The sequence below is a fragment of the Sorex fumeus genome, unplaced genomic scaffold (assembly GCF_029834395.1).
Source record: "Sorex fumeus unplaced genomic scaffold, SorFum_2.1 ptg000015l, whole genome shotgun sequence".
Classification (NCBI taxonomy): domain Eukaryota; kingdom Metazoa; phylum Chordata; class Mammalia; order Eulipotyphla; family Soricidae; genus Sorex; species Sorex fumeus.
Window position 1 is genome coordinate 2,032,353 of NW_026606072.1, and position 19,469 is coordinate 2,051,821.

Consider the following 19,469-nt stretch of genomic DNA (forward strand, 5'->3'; position numbering starts at 1 on the left):
CTGATTCAAATACAATATCATTATTTCTATTATCACTTACCTAGTAATAAGTTTCTTAGGGCAAAGCAAGTGAAATTTGTCTTTTTTCCATTAGGAAATGATCAAGAGACTTATTACAATTGATAACCAAAGGAAAAATAAGAGCAAAAGCTCACACATGAATTTTTCAAAATTTAACTATCGTTTTACAGGACCCTGACCTGGAATCTTTCTGGTGACTATTGGTTGTGTGTGTGTGTGTGTGTGTGTGTGTGTGTGTGTGCATGCGTCCAGACACAGCAGTGCTCAGAGGTTACTCTTGGCTCTGCACTCAGGAATTCCTCCTGGTGCTGTTTGGGGAACCATATGAAATGCCAGGAAACCAAGTTGGACTTGTACAAGGCAAGTACCCTACATGCTGTGCTATTGCTCCAGCCTGTGGTGTTTATTTATTGTTTCTGCTTAAAGACGTGGTGGCTTGAGGAACACTAATAAAAGTTTTCTCTCTGTTAATCCACCCTAGTGGTCCAATATTTGAAATCTTGCTATTGGTGACTTATTCTTGTGGATTATAGTCTTAACATAGTGCACCTGGTAGGGGCAAGTCTTTCTGCTTCTCACCAACAGGTGAGTTCTCCTTGGATGTTCCTCTGGGTGGCAGAATCCAGTGTTCTTCTGAGAATGGCAGCTGAAAGGACTTGGGGTCTTATATGTCCCAAAGGAACAGTTGGATGTAGCTGAATGCCATATCTAAACATGACTTGAATGAAGTATGTGTCACTGGGGAAATGATTCTAACAGACACCAACTTAAAACTGGATGGAAATGTTTCAGCTTCATCTCTCCACACTTTCAGACACAAGGGCCAGCAAAGGGCTGTCAGAATTCACTAAAGTCTCTTCTTTTGGCTTTTTCCGTAGAAGTCAAGGATTTTTCATCAAAGGTCTTCTCCTACACATGGCCTGGTGATCTTCCATGCTAAGAAAGCTAATACCAATTCTCACACTTACATCTAGGCCTCCTTTCTCTGCATCAGCAGCATAAGCCTCACTGTGGCTCCAATCCCCAGACTGTGCGACAAACCACATTAGATAAGGAGTCTTTGCAAGGAAAGGCCATCCAGGGGTCCAGCTGACCCTTCCCAGAGTCAAGCTTGCACTCAACCTCAGCCAGAGCCAGAGTAGGAGGAACAAATAGCTGTGCAGACAGATGTTATATTTCACAGCTAATGATACTATTTGAATAATGGTTCACTCTGGAAGAAGCCCAAGTATATAGAAATATGTACTTTTTCCCCTTTAGGTCATTACTGGGGCAGTTTCAGGACAAAGGAATGTAAAGTGGCTCCATCTGAATCAGACTCTACACCCGTCACATGCTTGTATTTGCCTCTGTGCTGGCCAGTCTCCACTCAGAGTCATGCACTCAAATGGAGAGATCATCATGAACTGCTAGTTGCTACCTCAGAGTAAAGATCCCCCATATTCCTTTGGGGGACTCCTGTGACAGAGTCATGTTGGATCTTTTCTATTTTATGAAAAAGTAACCCCCAAACAACTAACGTGCACAGAGAGAGAGTTAACTTAAATATCAACTACTAGATAAATACGTATGTATGTGTGTGTGGTGAGGGGGTGGTGTGTAAAAATTAGAAATCAATTACAGTGATTTCTATAGTAATCAATAGAAATTCATTGATTGCTTGACTGCCACTCCAAATTAATAGAAATTCATAGATCACTTACTCTTACCAAAAATTCTGCTCGGTGCAGTAATGAATAAGACAGATATAAACTGCCTTCTCAGAGGTTAACCAATAAAGGGCCATTAATAAAAATGACACAGATGATTTGGTTGTGGGAATGACTTTTTTCTTTAGATTTACAAGGCACCTGTTCTCTTAAATGATGGTGTGATCACATATGTAAAATTGTCTATAGTGTAGCTTGACACCACCACTCCACCTTAACTTCTACCCAGCCCCCTTTCCATTTCAAATGAGTCATGATGCTACCTTGCTTTCAGAGAGAGCTTGACATTTCTTGATCACTCTGGACATCACTGAGTGCAGAAAGGAGTTTAAGTGATATACATGATACCCTTTCAAGTAACAGTGCTGCAAACCACAGTGCCTAAAAATGGGGAAAGAGAGAGAGAGAGAGAGAGAGAGAGAAAGAGAGAGAGATTTTGCTATAGAGACAGGCTAGGGGGCTGGAGGTGGGTAGATTTAGGGGAAACTGGGGACATTGGTGGCAGGAAATACACACTGGTGAAGGGACAGGTGTTGGAACGCTTGTATGACTGAAACTCAATCATGGTAACTTTATAACTGTAATTCAGTTGAAAAAAAGCGAAAAAATAAAACATACTGCATAAAATCCTACTACTGAAGTTGCTAAGTTAAATACATATATTATATATACATAATATATATGTATATTTAACTTTGGCAGAGATTGCTGTTATCTTTCTAAGAAATTATACCAATTCAAAACTTCATAGTTAATAAAATACTTGTTTTTATTCCTCTTCCATGACCCCCCAAAAATGCATTTCCATGATTCTGATTTTCAAAAGCCCTTCAGCTCCAAAACCATAGAACTAGGTGGAACAGAAAATGTGATTCTCGAGCAGGCCAGACTAGACAGAGCTTTACACATATTTTGCAAATCCCTCAGGCACCAGAGACTCTGTTTCTTGCTACTTGGGCCTAACTGGCCTTGGAGGGTGGACGGTTGGGAGCAGGACCTCCTTTAAATGGGTTGAGGGATGAACCCCAAAGGCAGAAGAACCAATGCCTTATTTCCTGGTTAGATCCTGAAGGAGAGAAGCAAGGCCTTGAGGAAAGGGATCTAGAGAGATAAGGGGCTCTGTTGGGTGATAGGCATGGATGGACTCATCCAATCCTCACAACACCCTTTAAAAAAGACATTGTAACTGAATCACATGATTAGTAGTGATTATAGTCTAGAGAGTTACCTTAAACACTGAATTAGTAGAGATGATAACTACTGACAGGAAGAAGACAGGCTTAAGTTCCTGTCAGCTCCAGTCACAACATCTTCATCAATGTATCAACACATAATCTTACTTTCTGTGAACTTATGTCTAAAGATGTCTTATTTAATGTAAATTATTAATCCATGACCATTGAACCTACGTCCAGCAGCATTACTACTTATGTCTGAACAAAGCTCATTGAACATGCATATTCTCTCCACAAGGCACATGACTATGTTCTTGAACTTATGAACCCAAGACAGCACTTCATAACACTACATTTGAGGCCATTTACACAGTGGTGCTGCCAGAACAAAAAAAAAATTGGCACCAAATATATCACAACATTCTCATTCTCATGTTTATAGCATGAGATTCAAAACAAGAAAGCAGAGTTTCATCTTGATGAGTTTCAGCTGGGAAGGAGAGCACAGAGCTGCTCCCTTATGCTCTGCCCTGGTCTGCAAATGATCACAAATGAGCTGCCAGGACTGACTTTGCTGTTGTATATAAATTTGAGTGAGTGGCTGAATCTGCAAGAACAGAATCTCTACGTAATGGGGACCCAATGTATTTCTTTATCAAGTAAAGTAACAAGGAAACTAAAACAGGGTTTGCAGCTCACACACTTCCCCATGCCCTGCTATGGCAGAAGGAAGAACAGACTGGTCTGGGAAGAGCTGAGGAGACTCAAGGTGCTCAAGGACTAGTGTTTAGAATAAGAGAGAATTCAACTATGAGTGGTGAGAAAATGGACATCCTGGAAAGTATGAATGTGAATAGATGACACTAAAACCCTCCCTGCCCCTCAAACTCTGACCCTCTAAGCCTCTAGAATTTAGATATGATTGTTGGGGAACGAAGTGAAAGAATATTCCCAACTAAGACCAAATTTCCACCAATCTGCAGCAATAGGGCACAGGCCAGAAGGAATTAATTTAAGTTTGAGGTTTGGGATTCCCACATAAACAGTTTAGACATACAGATGCATGCAATGCTCTCCATTTCTGAGCACTTATGTTGCAAGTTAGGCAATTTACCGTAAAGTCAAATTCCTCTCCATTATTGAACAAATAAAATTCAGGAAACTAGGAGAGTATGCTGGCCAGAGAAGGCAAATGCAGAGGCAGCAGTTTGTGTTCGTGGCTGATAGCTGTTGATGTCCGCTAATATGCCTATGACAATAATGTTTTCTAGAAAAGCACTCACCTTAATTATTGTGTCATTTTCCCCAAAGCCAGTTTTTTGGCTTCAGCACTTGACTGGCTAATGGTATCCAATAGCTGATGAGACTCTGGAAGCATCATATTTTCTGATCTGACAATTATCTGACTCTTGTTTCTGTTCTTGCTTATAGATTTGAAATTATATGAAAGTCACATCATTTATTATTTGGTCTGATTTGGGGGCCATATTTGACTTTCTGCAGTTGTTGGAGTCAACAATATTTTTGCACCAAATTGGGACAGGTAAACTTGTGAGAATTTAGCAAAATGCCCTAACTCTTCCTAAGAGTGCTCCAGAAGCATGGAGCACCAAAAGAAGATGGAAGAAATCTGGGGTTAGAAGTCTTGAACCATGTGGGGCAACTAAGACTCCCAGAGATGCTACAGGACCAGTACTGAGCCAGACTCGGTCATTTCTGCTCAGGAGCCATGGATGGCATCTTGCCTGAAGGAACTCACCCTCAGATGGACCACCCATGGGACCACCCTTGGTCAAAGAAAAAAGAGCCAGTCTGGCCCAATGCACCTCCTCTACATCCCAGATGAACAGTTTTGAGAGGTGCTTTGTTAGGCTCTGTAAGGCACCAAGATGTTCCTAGAATAGAGACTCCCTTTCTGTGATGCTGCTGGTCTTGCTCCATTCTATTCCCCCATTTCCTCACTCTCACCCTCTGGAAGTTTCAATAAACTGTCTACAGATACACTCTGCTCTGGGAAATAGCTCCTTCTGTTTCTTTTGGGAGGTCCACCCAGTGATACTCAGAAGTTACTCCTGGATCTGCAGTCAGAAGTTACTTTAGGTAGTGCTTGGGAGATCATATAGGAAGCTGGGAAATCAAATCCAGATTCGCTGTGTGCAAGGCAAACATCTTACCCACTGTACTGTCACTTCAGTCCCTGAGAAATAGTTCTAAGAAGAACCAGACAAAAACACAAACTATGTCTTCAGTTATCTGGTTAACTGATTGGTCTGTTGGCTGAGAGATTGCTTGGGTTTTGTCTCTAGTCTACCACAGCTCAGCAGTGTGACTTTGGGTCAGTCACATGACCATCAGCAACTCAGCTTCCTCAATAGTAAAATGAGAGTCTTTGAATACAACATTTGTCCCACCAGTATTTCTTGAACAACTCCAGAAATTGTTCATGATATGAAAGAACAATGAACAGCAAATATAATGTTCCCACCTTCAAATATTTCATATGCTTATTACAAAGGAAAATAATAAATAATAAACAAGTGAATAAATAAGACATAGCCAGGTAATGAAAATAACGTCACTGAGGCGGGACCAGGTGAGTAGAGATTATAACAAAGCAAGGAAGAAAACCAAGCTGATGGGTATGAAGGGAGAGGACGGAGCCAAGAAAAATCTCTTCCACTGCCTCTTTCTCAAACGTGTCTCTGAGATCCTCTGTGAGGTATATGAATCACACTTGAATGGAAAACATGGCATTTTAAAGGCATTCTCTAATTTGCTCTAAGTCATTCAGGGCACTCTCGAAAATGAAACCCTGTCTCCTCAGTTTCTGCTCTGGCCACATCCTTTCCAAGCTGCCTGGATGAAGGGATGTGAAAGGTCACCCCAAGAATAAAATTTAATGGGACCAACCAGAGGAGAGAAAACCACTCATATAACCACATGCAGGAAGAAGATTTTAACTCTACTTTAAAAGGTTAACCAGTTAGGGCCAGAGAGATAGTAGTATAGTACTACCTTGCTCGTGGCCTACTTGGGTTTCCCCACATCCCATATGGTCCCCCAAGCACCAAGAGTAGTGATTCTGAGTGTAGAGTCAGCAATCAACCCTGAGCATTACAGGGTGTGGCCCAAAAACCAAAAAAAAAAATTTATTTAATTAAAAAAATTTAAAAATAAAGGATTAAGCAGACTCAAACAAGAAATGTGGCTACTTTCAGTTTTTGTTTTTTTTAAAGGTTTGGTCAAAGAACCCATGTCTAAACTTCAGTTTAAGACTCTGTTCTTGGGGCTGGAGCAATAGGACAGCGGGTAGGGTGTTTGTCTTGCATGTGGCCAACCCGGGTTCGATTCCCAGAATCCCATATGGTCCCCAGAGCACCGCCGGGAGTGATTCCTGAGTGCAAAGCCAGGAGTAACCTCTGAGCATCGCCGGGGGTGACCCAAAAAAATAAAAATAAAAAAAGACTCTGTTCTTGTTCTTAATTATTTCAAATCAGAGTTTGGCTATGTTTTTATTTTTATGCATACTTTGAAGTATTAAGAAAATAATTAGAAGAAAGGTTAAAAGAAGATGAGTTTAACAAGATACCCATTGTTTCCAAGAAGCACAAGGGTCAAATTCCTGCCGGACTCACCACAAATGAAACTTTTGCAAGCTTGGTGAGGGGAGAGGAAGTCACATAAATGTGAAGGTTTGTTGTTTCGTTCTTTGAAATGGCTTTTTGCCCTGGGCCTGTGACCATTTGACAAGACACTAGCAAGTAGCCATGGAATAAAAATTCAAAATCCTGTGAGAAAACAAAAGTCCAGTCCTAGAGAAGGGCCTCAGCAGTTAAGAGGAAGAAAGATTGGAACTGGGGTCCTTTTCATGTCTCTCTCAGGTCTTCTAGAGCAGGTCAGAGCCTATAACTAAGGAGAACAGGACCCGATTCACTGAAACAAAAACATACTCAACTAGAAGCATTTTGACAGATAGGAGAAACTCTCTATGTACCTCCATATGCACAAGACGAGAGGACAGGTATGGGGCCAGCGAAGCTATCCTGGTCACACATACATCGATGATGGACCACAGAAGGTTCCCTTTAAAAATGAGACGGGGCTGGGGAGATATACCGAAGCATTAGAGCACATCCCTGGCATGTGGGAAGCCCAGGACTGATCCCTGGCATCACTGGTAGCAACTCCCAGCAATAAGTCAGGAGGAGCATCTGAGTATCTCTGGGCTTAGTCTCCAAACTAAAATAAATCACTATAAGAGGCAGAAGCTGGAGGGCTGTAATGTTCCTCTGAATCTGGCAAAATCTTTCCTCTAGAAAAAAAATGTTAAAAATATAACTGGAAAATATTTGGGCAATAAACAGCTTGGCATTTATTGGCAAAGCATTTGAGATTGTGTAGCGCTGACCTACGGCTCTAAATAAATAAAAAGGATTTCAATTTACTCAGATGATTGAATTCCTTAGTTGAATGTTATCTTGTCATTGGTGAAAATAAAAAGGGGCCCTGGCACTCAACCTGTCTTTATCATAAAAATGCTTGCTTTGGGCAGAATGCTGCCATCATCTCTTTGTCAAGACTGTGTGAATTTGGGAGACCCCATCTGGGTACAAAAACAGGCAGAGTTGAACCAGAGAAGATAGCACAGTCGGTAGGATGGTTGCCTTAAACTCAGTCAACTCAGGTTCTCTATGGTCCCCCGAGCCCATCAGAAGTGATCCCTGAATGCAGAACTAGGAGGAAGCCCTGAGCACTGATAGGTGTGGCTGTGAAAGTGAACAAGAATACCAAGAGCAGAGTGATAGTGCACCACTTGGTATTTTTCATTCTGTCCTTCAATATGCTCTTCAATGCACAGGGGAGAATGCTATGGCGGGGTCAAGTAGTCACTTTTTTCTCAGCAGAATTCAACTAGTCACAACCTTGAGAGGAGGAAGGGAGAGAGTATAAGAAAGATAAGAATAACTTTTAGAATAGCACTGGTGATCCTCACAGTTATTTGACATGTTAAATCCATGTCCATGTGTATACATGAAAGGCACATGCATTTATCTCTATGCAGGTCTGCTAACATCTGCAAAGCAATATAGACTGTACTTTACATATGCTCTGAAAAATGTTTACAAATAATGTAGCCCATCTGCCACTAGGCAGGGACTTTAATTGAAGACTTAAATAAAGTGAGATTTCACTGTACTTTTTCTTAAAAGAAAGACACTTTACAATACTTTTTTTCTGATCAGGGAAAGAACTAATGGGGTCATCTGCATGTCCCCAGTTGGCCCTCAGTGAGGGCCACAGACAGTTGAGGTTCAGTATTAAACGCTGGTCATGAGACAAAGTAAGGTAAATCTGTCAACATATTTATCTGAGTGATGCAATTTCCCATGGTTTATTCAGTAAAATTGCGTGACACACTAGCAGGGTTATGAAATCAAACATCTATTTACACAGCTAATATTTTGTTATCAGCAAAGCAGTGAGTTAGAAAGCATTGAGAATTTTCAGGTCAATTTTCAAAGCAGGTGGGTTACAAATCTTGTGAAATAGATTATAATACAGTGAATTTAATGCAGAGGAAGAGTGTGAATGGTGCTATTTTCAGAACAGGTAAAATTGTGTATGGGAGTATGACTCTATAAATACAATCACCACTAAATTATTAATAACAGTTGGGCTTTGGAAGTTTATAAAAATACTATCATGTGTTGACCTTAGAAAAGTTTCTAAAATGTATAGTTCAAGCTTCTCATAATCAAGGCAAGTAAAACAGAAATTGTTTGCCCAAGACTAATACCATCATAACCTGAAAATGGATGGTCTTATTGCCCAAAGTACATTAGAACAATAAGTGTTTTTGGTGTATTGAGTTCCAAAGTCAAAAGTCTCCCCTCACTTTTTTATAATAAATTTCATAAATTATTATGATAAAGCAGAAGGCTTTATGAAATGCAAGTTATGAGAAGGCAGTTTGAATCTCTGTTCTGGGACCTTTAGCTAGAGAAAGAGTGATCATGGCTGGAGCAATAGCACAGCGGGTAGGGCGTTTGCCTTGCATGTGGCTGACCTGGGTTCAATTCCCAGAATCCCTGATGGTCCCCCAAGCACCGCCAAGAATAATTCCACAGTGCAGAGCCAGGAATAAACCCTGTGCATCGCTGGGTGTAATCCAAAAAGCAAAAAAAAAAAAAAAAGTTTTTTAAAAGAAAGAAAGAATGAAAGAGTGATCAGAGGTCAGACACCGGGGTTCCTAAAAGAAGAAGCCATGTTCTCATCAGGGTATCCACATTTCCCCAGCGTTCACCATTCAAATATTTGCTTAAACGACAAATACTGGCACATGGCTTTCCTAAATACAGTTGGTTCTGAAGATACAAAGAACTAGAAATCTTTATTCTCATGAGAACTACTTGACTCTGGATGAGACAAAGTGTCAAAATATAAGTACATTGGGCCATGAAGACAGTCACAGAAGACAGACTCCACAGAATTCTTCCCAACGGAGATGAAAATTTTTGAGGACTGCAATTTATCTTCCATATGATCTAGTAATCTCTACTCCTTGGAATAAGCCCCCAGATTCCAAAAGCACAAGCTGCTCATTGCAGCACTATTCACAATAGCCAAGATCTGGAAACAACTGAAGTGCCCAAGAACAAACAACTGGATAAAGCAATTATGATACATATACACAATGGAGTAATAAGTCATGAAATTTGCTGCTATTGGATGAATCTGGAAAGTATCATGCTGGGTGAATTTAGCCAGAGGGAGAGGGATAGACACAGAATGATCTCTCTCATATGTGCGATATAGAGAGACTTCATAAGGGAATAACAAAGTCCTAGAGGTAAATAAAAGAAAGAGCAAAACTGTTTTTCAATCGGAAGCTTGCCTTTGGATTGGAGGTGGGGGCGGATGGATAATTAGGGAAGGGAACACTGGGACAATCAGGGAGGAGAAAGTGCCTTCTCTAGAGGCTGACTGGGGAACAGGAGGGACACTGGGGATATTGGTGGAGGGAAGTGGACACTGGCAAAGGGATTGGTGTTGAAACATTGTATGGCTGAAAATTAATAGTGAATACTGAATGATGCAGACTTCAAAATCTCTTAAAAGAATATATGTTGTGCTCCATATTCTTAATATAAATAAATGCAGCAACAAGAGGACATTCTCAGAGGTGTTTGCTATGTCAATTATCTTGACTTTGTTGATGGTATAATGGGTGATTGCATATGTCCCAAATAATTAAGTTTTCTTAATGAATCTATAAAAAGTAAGTTAAATCAAAATTACCTATCATTCAAATTCATTTTGCCCAAGTTTAATTTATTAGTTTACATATAAACTACTAGTGATAAAACAATAAGCCGTTTGTCAGTGTTCAAAATAAAAATGACTTCTAAAATCTTTATAAATTTTATATTTTTTACAAAATTATGCTTTATTTGCAATTGATATGCCTTAGATATAATTATATATGTCAAAAATAATCAAATTTCAATGGAAAAGCTAATGAGAACACCATCAAATTTATAATATTTTTAATTATGAAACAATACAAAATTGCATGCTTTTATAATGTGCAAAAATTAATTGCCCTTGGTTATATTGATGTTTATAGAAATATATAATCTATATAAATTGAGACTATTTTCTTTCTCCTAAAAATGTTTAACTTTTCACTTACCTTTAGGATGAAGTCTGCAGATTAATGATTGATTAATGGAGATTAATGACTGCTATTCAATACATTGTTTTCTTATAGGCTAATGAGTAAAAGGCTGTATTTCAGGATAGGCAAGTTAGTAATTTTAAAAAAATTTTCTCACCAAGAAAACTCTTGGTGAGAATGGAAGGTAGAAAATTATTTCTTTTGCCTTTCTTGTTAGAGAAAATTCCATTTCTACTGCTTTCACTTGTAGAGTAAAAGCCAATCTGTGTGTAGGATATTTTTCATTCAGTTTACCTAACTTTGCTCCTCAGGGTTAATAGTTGTGGAACAAGCGACACTACATATTTTTTTTTGTGGATATAATGTTCTTAACCCTGATAATAATTACTAATTCTTATGTATACTGTACTAATAGGGTGATATCTCAAACCTTGAGCTATTACCAACCATTCTTATTTAAGCATTGTTTTCAATATTTAGTTTAACTGGACTCATTTGTAAATAGTGCAGACACATATATGAAAATGGTGTTTTGATTATATTTTTATTATCTTGAAAGTTTGATTTCCACACACACAAAAAAATTAATAGTGAATAATTTTGTACCTCTGTAATTCATCATAGCACTGTAGCATTGTCCTCCCATTGTTCGTCACCGAGAGGGGTAGAGGAATCAAACCTGGGCTTACCAGGTCAGCCTCGTGCAAGGCAAATGCCCTACCTGTCGTGCTATCACTCCATAGTAATTAAAAATATATAAAGAGAAATGATTTAGGACCAGAATCATGCTGTAGTCTTAGGACAGTTCTAACTCTCTATAAATGCATGCTGAACATTGGCCTCATTGCTCAAAATGAAAGACAGGGCAACAGCCCAAGAAATGAAGAGAACCCCCCATTGTCTTTCTGGCAGCGTCTTTTCAAAGCATGAGGCTGAGGAAATGCCAACTCTTTATATAACTAAGAAAGCTCTAATCTGTGTGTATGTGTGTGTGTGTTCCTTTTCTTGATTTATTTTAATATTATTTTAAAACGCCGTGATTAGATATCTGTCTTAAATTAGGCTAATTTAGGCTGCTGATTAAAAATGCAAATGTCTTGACCAACTCAAATTTATTGAATCAGAGTAATTGGATAAGAGTCCCAGGAAGTTGCATTTTAAACAAACTTCTCAGAAATGCATTATTACTAATTTAAAATAAAAAGTAATAGAAACAGTAAAGCACACAAGGCCTCTTTTCTTTTCCCTGAAAATGTCTTCCCAAATGATTCTTTTGAATGTTCTTATATAAACTTCCTTTTGCAAGTTTGCCACACTCCAGTCACAAGCTAACTTTAGAGAAACACACTGGGAGACAGCATCCGCGTGACGGGGGCATTCCATCAACTGGCCCATTCATTCAAAATCCTCGACAGGCAGAGACACCACATATGTTCAACAGAAGCATCGCCTTGTCTGAGGAGCAGAATGCGGCTTCCAGAATAATTCATACCTGTGAAGAGGGCATGGTAGTGGAGGCCTCTCTCCTTATCGTGATGGGAGCAGACATCAAACAAGTAGGCTTTGATTGGCCCGTCAATGAAGTCAGCAGCAAAATCAAAGAGAACCACGCCTATCATGGTGATGCTTATGGCCCCAATCAGCTTCTTCTGTGGGTCAGCAATCAAAGCTAAAAGAGAAAGAAATCTCGGTCTCTAGTAGAGAGATGGTTCAGGGCATAAGGTCTTGCATGCCAATGATTCTGCTTCCATCCCAGGAAACACATCACGCTACCCTGAGCACAAGGGCATAGCCCTCAAGCACTGCCAGGTATGGCCCCAAAGCTCCCCAAATAAAAATAAACATCTAAAGTCTCCTAAAGCTTGGACTCAAATGATCCACATTTCAGTTTCCAACAAAATTTCCTATCATCAAATTCTCTCCCTTTGTATCCATTTGGTGTTGCTCTTTCAATTAAAAAATGACATCATTGTTTCTGCAGGTTTTAAAAATTATGCAAGTAAATGTCCTGAAGAAGCAGAGCTATGAAGGCAGAAAGTAGATTGAGCAAGTGCGTAGGACTGACTAGATGGAGGGAAGGGGAAGTAATTGCTAATGGTTACCAGATTGCTCTGGGGGAGGGGGGAGATAAAAATTTGTAAAATTAGTGATGCTAGTTGCACAGCCTTTTAGATATACTAAAAAGCATTAGGTTGGACACTTTTAAGTGATGACTTTTCTGGCATGAGAATCATAGCTCTTTAAATCGAGCATTTAAAAAAATTCTGCATCCTCATTATAGCCATTCCAAAGAGAGAGTAATGCTGGGAAACCAACGATGAGACCTGTGAGGGTCCCCCGAACTCACCCTTTTGGCACTTTGACAGAGAAAGGTCCTGTGCCCTGACACATGCCCCCAATCTTCAGCTGAAATGAATTTCAGATGCTGAAGCCTCTTCTGGGAGACTTGTCAAAATATTGTTGGAATCTAATGTGTAGTGAGTGATTCTGAATCTGCAGGTCTGTGGGTCTAGACAGGCTTGGGAATTGGCATCTCTCATAGTTCTTTCTCTCATTGCTGCATGTCCGATGCCCAGATTTTGAGCAGCACTGATTTATGGGAGGGGGCATGTTGTGCGTGCTCAGCTACCCCCTGTTCAATGAATGAAGAGCAACTTCACAGTTTTAACAGCAAAGTAAGGAGCAGTCTATGACTAAGCCACAATTTACCCAATTAATCACAATAATTTTTCCTTGCTTTCTTTTTTTGGAAACAAAAATCTTCTGTAATGTGTGCATGTTTTAAAATTTACAGTATAAAAAAAAGTGAAAGATGTGGCCAGAGAGATAATACAGGATTAAGGTGCTTGACTTACATGCTGTCAAACCCAATTTGATCCCTGGTATCACATATGGTCCCCCAAGGACTGCCAGGTGTGATTCCTTAGTGGAGAGTCAGGGTAAGGCCTGCAGAGCATTGTCCAAAGCCCTCCCCAAAATAATAAGTGAAAGATAGGCATACAGCCCTATCCAGCCTCCATTCCATTCGATAGCACATCTCCGCTACAATAGTTCAAGGCAAGTATTTTTGACAGGTTTCTTGTAAATACTTCCAGAAGCGCCCTACATTTATATTATGCATGTGCTATTTTGAATATATATAAATAATAACTGATAACTCTCTGGACTCATTTTCCACTCTGCCCACTTGGAATGTAATGTTTTTAAATGCGATTTTTTAAAAAGGATTTTTAAAAATATCCTTTTGCAAATGCAACTTTTTTTTTTGGTTACTAATTACCAATTTCATTGATGACTCAGTAAGGGCTAGAAAAAGGTTTTTTGGTTGTTACCACTAATTACCAATTCATTGATGACTCATTAAGAGCCAGAAAAAGTGCTCGGCACAGATTTATGCCCCAAATTTGCACCATTAAAAACTTTCCCTTGTGCTAACAGGCTGATTCCCACACCCCACTCAAAGACTGTAGGTAAAGCGATGAGCAGAATTAACTCTTGTTTTGACTCAAAGAAAAGTTATTGAAAATACCTAAGAAGTCATTTAACAGTCTGTTAATAAGACAAAGTACTAAATAGGATATAAGGGGCTCTAAAAAGACCTACCATTACTGACAAATATGTAAAAATGTCGTTGGTACAAGATAAAACTTAAGTCCTATTTGTATATGCTCACAAAAACAGACAAAACAACACATTCTGATGTTTCTAAAAAGTAGACTCCCAACCACAAAACTGGGGTCGTTCAAATGTGGAAATTCGCTGGAATCAAGAAGAGATGGTGAGTTGCTCACCAATTCTGAGCAAGAGGTCCCCAGGGGAATTCTCCCTCTTCTCCTTACTGGGTGGCAGAAGTGGTCCCCTTGGGTGCCCACGGGTGCAGTCCACTGACCTGATACCACCGCATCCCCGTTGAGGTACAAAGCCATTCCCAAGAGCATCAGGACGCCCAGTGTGAGGATGTAGGGTCTCCGCCGGCCCCACTTGGCTCTGCAGTGGTCGCTGGCGGATCCCACCACGGGCTGCAGCAAGAATCCCAGGACAGGGCTAAGGAGCCACACCACGCTGTACAGGCCCCGGGGCAGGCCCACGCTGAGCAGCACTGGGGTCACGTAGGCCGCCTCCACCGCATAGCAAAACTCCCGGCCAAACATGGCCAGACTGTGCATGACCAGTCTGCCCGTGGACCTCTTGGGAGGCTCCAAGGAGCCCAAGGCACCATCCTCGGCCAGGGATTGATAGGTGTGCACGCCAGGTTGCCCACTGCTGTCGCTGCCCATGGCCACTTGCGGGTAGGGAGCCTGCCCGCGAGTCCTCCACCGCCGTGGTCCTGTGGTCTGGGCTCCACGCACGATGAGGCATGGAGCCTGGCCCAGCAGCCCACTGAGCGGGCCGGTGGGAGGAGGGGCTCAAATTCTTTCATGCCTCTAAGATCACAAGTTTCGTGGAGAGGGAGGGGGCGGGGCGCGGCCGCGTGACGGGAATTAGCTGCGGAGGTCTTGCAGGCTCCTCAGAAACGTCTCCTAACCTTGCTTTGTGCTATTTTTCACTTTCACGCTTTCTCCCGGGCTCTGTCTCTCTCTCTCACACACACAGCACACGTGCAATGAAGCTTTGAAACAGCCCTTTCTGAGTTATGAAGTTCAAAGATGAGTCAGTATCATTTTATAAATAATGACTTGGGATATAAATATACTGTGCTTTTCTGAACACAAGTTATCTTCACACACGCTCCTCTAGTATCAATAATTAAAGTCAATCATTTAAGTAGGCGTAAAACAGTGGGGGGGGGGGGTTGCACACTTCTCCCTAAATCATTAGCAATCGTAAAGTACTGCAATATTCTCCTTGATTGCACTTAACTCTTATTAAAATTCCATTTTGGGGGGCTGGAGTGATAGTACAGCGGGTAGGGCATTTGCCTTGCACACAGCCGAGCCGGGTTCGATTCCCAACACCCCATATAGTCGTCTGAGCACCGCCAGGAGTAATTTCTGAGTGCAGAGCCAGGAGTAATCCCTGTGCATCGCCAGGTGTGACCCCAAAAAAGAAAAAAAATTCCATTTTATGCCATTTCTCCTACATTAGTTTGATCCCTTTAAGAGCGCCTAACATGATATCTGGCACCTGGCGGGTGTCCAAGAATCACTGAATGAATCAAGAATGAACGCACAGGGGGCTTGAGCCATAGCACGTGGCCTACCTGGGTTCGATTCTCAGCATCCCATATGGTCCTCTGAGCACCGCCAGAAATAATTTCTGAGTGCATGAGACAGGAGTAACCCCTGTGCATCGCGGGTGTGACCCATAAAGAAAAAAAAAAAAGAATGAACATACAGTTTGCACTTCCAATTGTACTCTTTCCAATTTCTAGGATACCACTGGAAACTACATTTCCCATATTCCTCTGCTTTCCAGTGGCTGGCTGGGTAAAATTGTCCAATGAGAGACATTGACGGGAAGACTGATGGTAGGAGAAAGGAAGAAATCCAGGTATTTTCCTCTCTGAAACACTTTCCTTACTAAGAGATGTATCACTTCTGTAGGTCCAACTTCTATCAGCAACCTTAGCTCCTGGTCCAGGTCGCACTACATTTCCCCTGGTCCCTTAAAACAGAGGAGTGGATCTGGTTTCCTTTGACAATATCTGGGGTGTCTTGCTATTTCACTGGGTTTTATGCTCTTTTATAGCCAGGAGATTTCTCTATTTTAAATTTCTCTGCTTTAAACACTTTGAGAAGTTCATATTTTCCTTGCTGGATCCTGAGTTCGCGTATGAAGTTTGTGTGGCAAGGAATATATGATCTTAGAGGTAGAATCCTAAGAGCATGACTTATAGTCAGATTATTGTTTCAACTCTGGTTCAGTCTTTTTTTTTTTTTTTGGTGGTGGTGGTATGGGGTGGGGGTTAGGAGGAAGCACATCTAGTGCTGCCTAGGGGTTACTCCTGGCTCTGCACTCAGGAATTATTCCTAGTGGTGCTCAGGATACTGAGGATCAGTCTCAAATTGGCCATGTGCAAGGCAAGTGACCTATCCACAGGACTACGTGTCTGACCCCTGCTTCTACATCTTTTTTTTTTTTTTTGCTTCTACATCTTTTAAGCTGTGTTTCCTGGATGACTGGATGAATTGTTTAAACCAGTATTTCCACAATTATGCATCATTTTGCCAATTGTTTCCCCGGGACACAACAGTAAACTCAAAGGGGTTGAATTTTTTAAACATTGAAGAGGATATTTAAAATATTGAAGAGAGTAAATAGAATGATAGTCCACATCAGACTTTCATGCACTACTCGGAGATAGTTTACTCTTTGAACACAGGATCATTCTACTTTCAAAGATTTCACCTTTTTGTAATGCTGAGACTTCCAGTCATGGTAAAAATATTAATCACTGTCACTGTCCTCCCATTGTTCATCAAATTGCTTGAGCGGGTCCAGTAACTTCTTCATTGTGAGACTTGTTGTTACTGTGTTTGACATATCGAATACGTCACAGGGAACTTGCCAGGCTTTGCCATGAGGGTGAGATACTCTCAGTAGCTTGCCAGGCTCTCCAAGACGGGCGGAAGAATAGAATCCAGGTCGACTGGGTTGGCATATGAAAATCATTTGGGTAATAGAGTCCAATATGATGGCAAGGTAGAACAAGTTCTGACTGACAGGCACATTTGGCCCATTAGTAACAGTGAAGAAGAACCAAACCAAACTAACAGTGCTTTCTCTCCTTTGATGTACTTATATCATCAAACCGCTGTTAATAATAATAATGATATGATGATGATGATGATGATAAGTACTTAAGTTGTTAGGGCTTAATTTTTTATAAATGAAATGGTTGAGTATTCCTTCAGCAATGACACCATGAAGAAATTACAAAGAGGAAAGGCAATGGGAACTAATAAGATTTAGGGCCATCTGAACCTCTGTTCTCATCTGTGAAATTGAGGACTCTGCCCTACCTTTCTCCCTGTGCGGTAGTTGAAGAGCAGGTTGAATTTATCTAAGAATAATCCTCCCTTATTCTTAGACTTGAATAGACTTGACTTGATTTGAGGAGACATGAGTTTGCTAAGGCTTCCTGAGAGTCTCACTTTCAGATGTTGCTGGAGATGAGATGCAGGACTCACTACCATACCAAGGATAAAGAGAACACATAGAGGGGCTGGAGCAATAGTATAGTGGGTAGGGCGTTTGCCTTGCACATGGCTGACCTGGGTTCGATCCCCAGCATCCCATATGGTCCCCCGAGCACCACAAGGAATAATTCCTGAGTGCAGAGCCAGTAGTAACTCCTGAGCATTGCTGGGTGTGACCAAAAAAGCAGAGAGAGAGAGAGAGAGAGAGAGAGAGAGAGAGAGAGAGAGAGAGAGAGAGCTAACACATAGAGAAAGGAAGCAGGAAAATGTAATTTAAAGGATGTTCTTAATATGGTTTTGTTTTGTTTTTGGGAGGCCACACCTGCTGGTGGCCCAGGGCTCACTCCTGGCTCTGCACTCGGGGATTACTCTTGGCAGGGTTCAGAGCCATAGGGTGTTGTGGCTCAAACTCACATTAGCTGTGTGTGAGGAAAATGCCCTAACCACTGCACTATAACTTGGGGCCTCTTAAAATGAGAGAGAGAGAGAGAGAGAGAGAGAGAGAGAGAGAGAGAGAGATGGCGATGGCATGGCAGCAGATGCAAAACCTGGCAGAGTGGCAGCAGCTCTCAGCACTCTGAACAGCGAGACCAATGGCATCATAAAATTTCTACATGAATGATTGGAAGTGCCCTTTAAGTGTTTTCTCTCAAAAAACAGTGGATATACAAGTCACTAGTACAATTGTACAAGAAAAAATTTTCCAACCCCATCAAAAAATAGGGAGAAGAAATGAACAGAAGCCTTCTCCAAAAAATAAATACAAATGGCCAAAAGGCACATGAAAAAATTCTCTACATTGCTAATCATCAGGGAGATGCAAACAACAACAACAACAACAGTAACAACAACGAGACTGGCACACATCAAAAAGAACAAAAACAACCAGTGCTGACGCAGATGTGGGGAGAAAGAAACTCTCTTTCATTGTTGGGGGAATGCCGACTGGTTCAGTCTTTTTGGAAAACAATATGGGCAGTCCGTCAAAAATTAGAAATCGATGGGGGTATGGTGCCACCAGCAGGTCAATCTGTACTTGTGAGGCGAGTGCATCAGCAGCCTGGTGGCGCCTTCAGACTTCCAGATACCTCAAAATTGCCACTGTGCCTTTGGCCAGACCCCCAAAACTTGGGGCAAACTTTACCAAGAAAGTAAACGGTCAAAAGTTAGGTATGTGGGAGACACACCCACAGACTACCTCTGGTTCAGCTATATAATTGGAGGCAAGGCCTCTCTGGTTCCTGATCGAACTGCTTAATGGCCATGATCCCAGAGACTCAGAAACAAATCTCGAAACCCAACGGCTTTTGGCAGAACTGCGTCTGGTCCCTGCAGTAGGTTACCGGTGCTGGGCCACCCCAGGTGGAAATAGGTTTTGTGGCTTGACCTGTTCCCCCTGGCGGCCTGGTGGCCGCCATCCTCTAGAGGCCACTGGACAGTCAGGTTTGGGCCTGCAGTGACAAGACATGTGGGGCCTCATGGGCTGGGGGTAGAGCCGGCCCTTTCCTCCCCACCCGAGTTGCCACCCATGAATGGCCTGACCCCTGATCAAGCTGCTTAACGGCCATGATTCCAGAGACTCAGAAACAAATCTCGAAACCCAGTGGCTTTTGGCAGAAATGTGTCCGATCCCTGCAGTAGGTTACTGGTGCTGGACCACCCCAGGTGGGAATAGGTTTCGTGCCTTGGCCTGTTCCCCTAGCGGCCCAGTGGCTGCCATCCTCCAGAGGTCACTGGACAGTCAGGC

General features: G+C 41.5%; 1 protein-coding gene across 2 annotated transcripts in view; it reads right to left on the bottom strand.

Annotated features, from left to right (window-relative positions):
* The window catches only part of SLC45A2 (solute carrier family 45 member 2), a 28,707-nt gene extending 13,847 nt beyond the window's left edge, over nucleotides 1-14,860 (bottom strand). For both annotated transcript variants that reach the window (XM_056112212.1, XM_056112211.1), the window contains exons 1-2: nucleotides 14,473-14,860; nucleotides 12,076-12,252 (exon numbers count right to left, since the gene is read on the bottom strand). In XM_056112212.1, coding sequence (XP_055968187.1) covers nucleotides 12,076-12,252; nucleotides 14,473-14,860 — 565 coding nt within the window. The remainder of the gene's footprint in view (nucleotides 1-12,075; nucleotides 12,253-14,472) is intronic.
* Nucleotides 14,861-19,469: the final 4,609 nt, after the last annotated feature.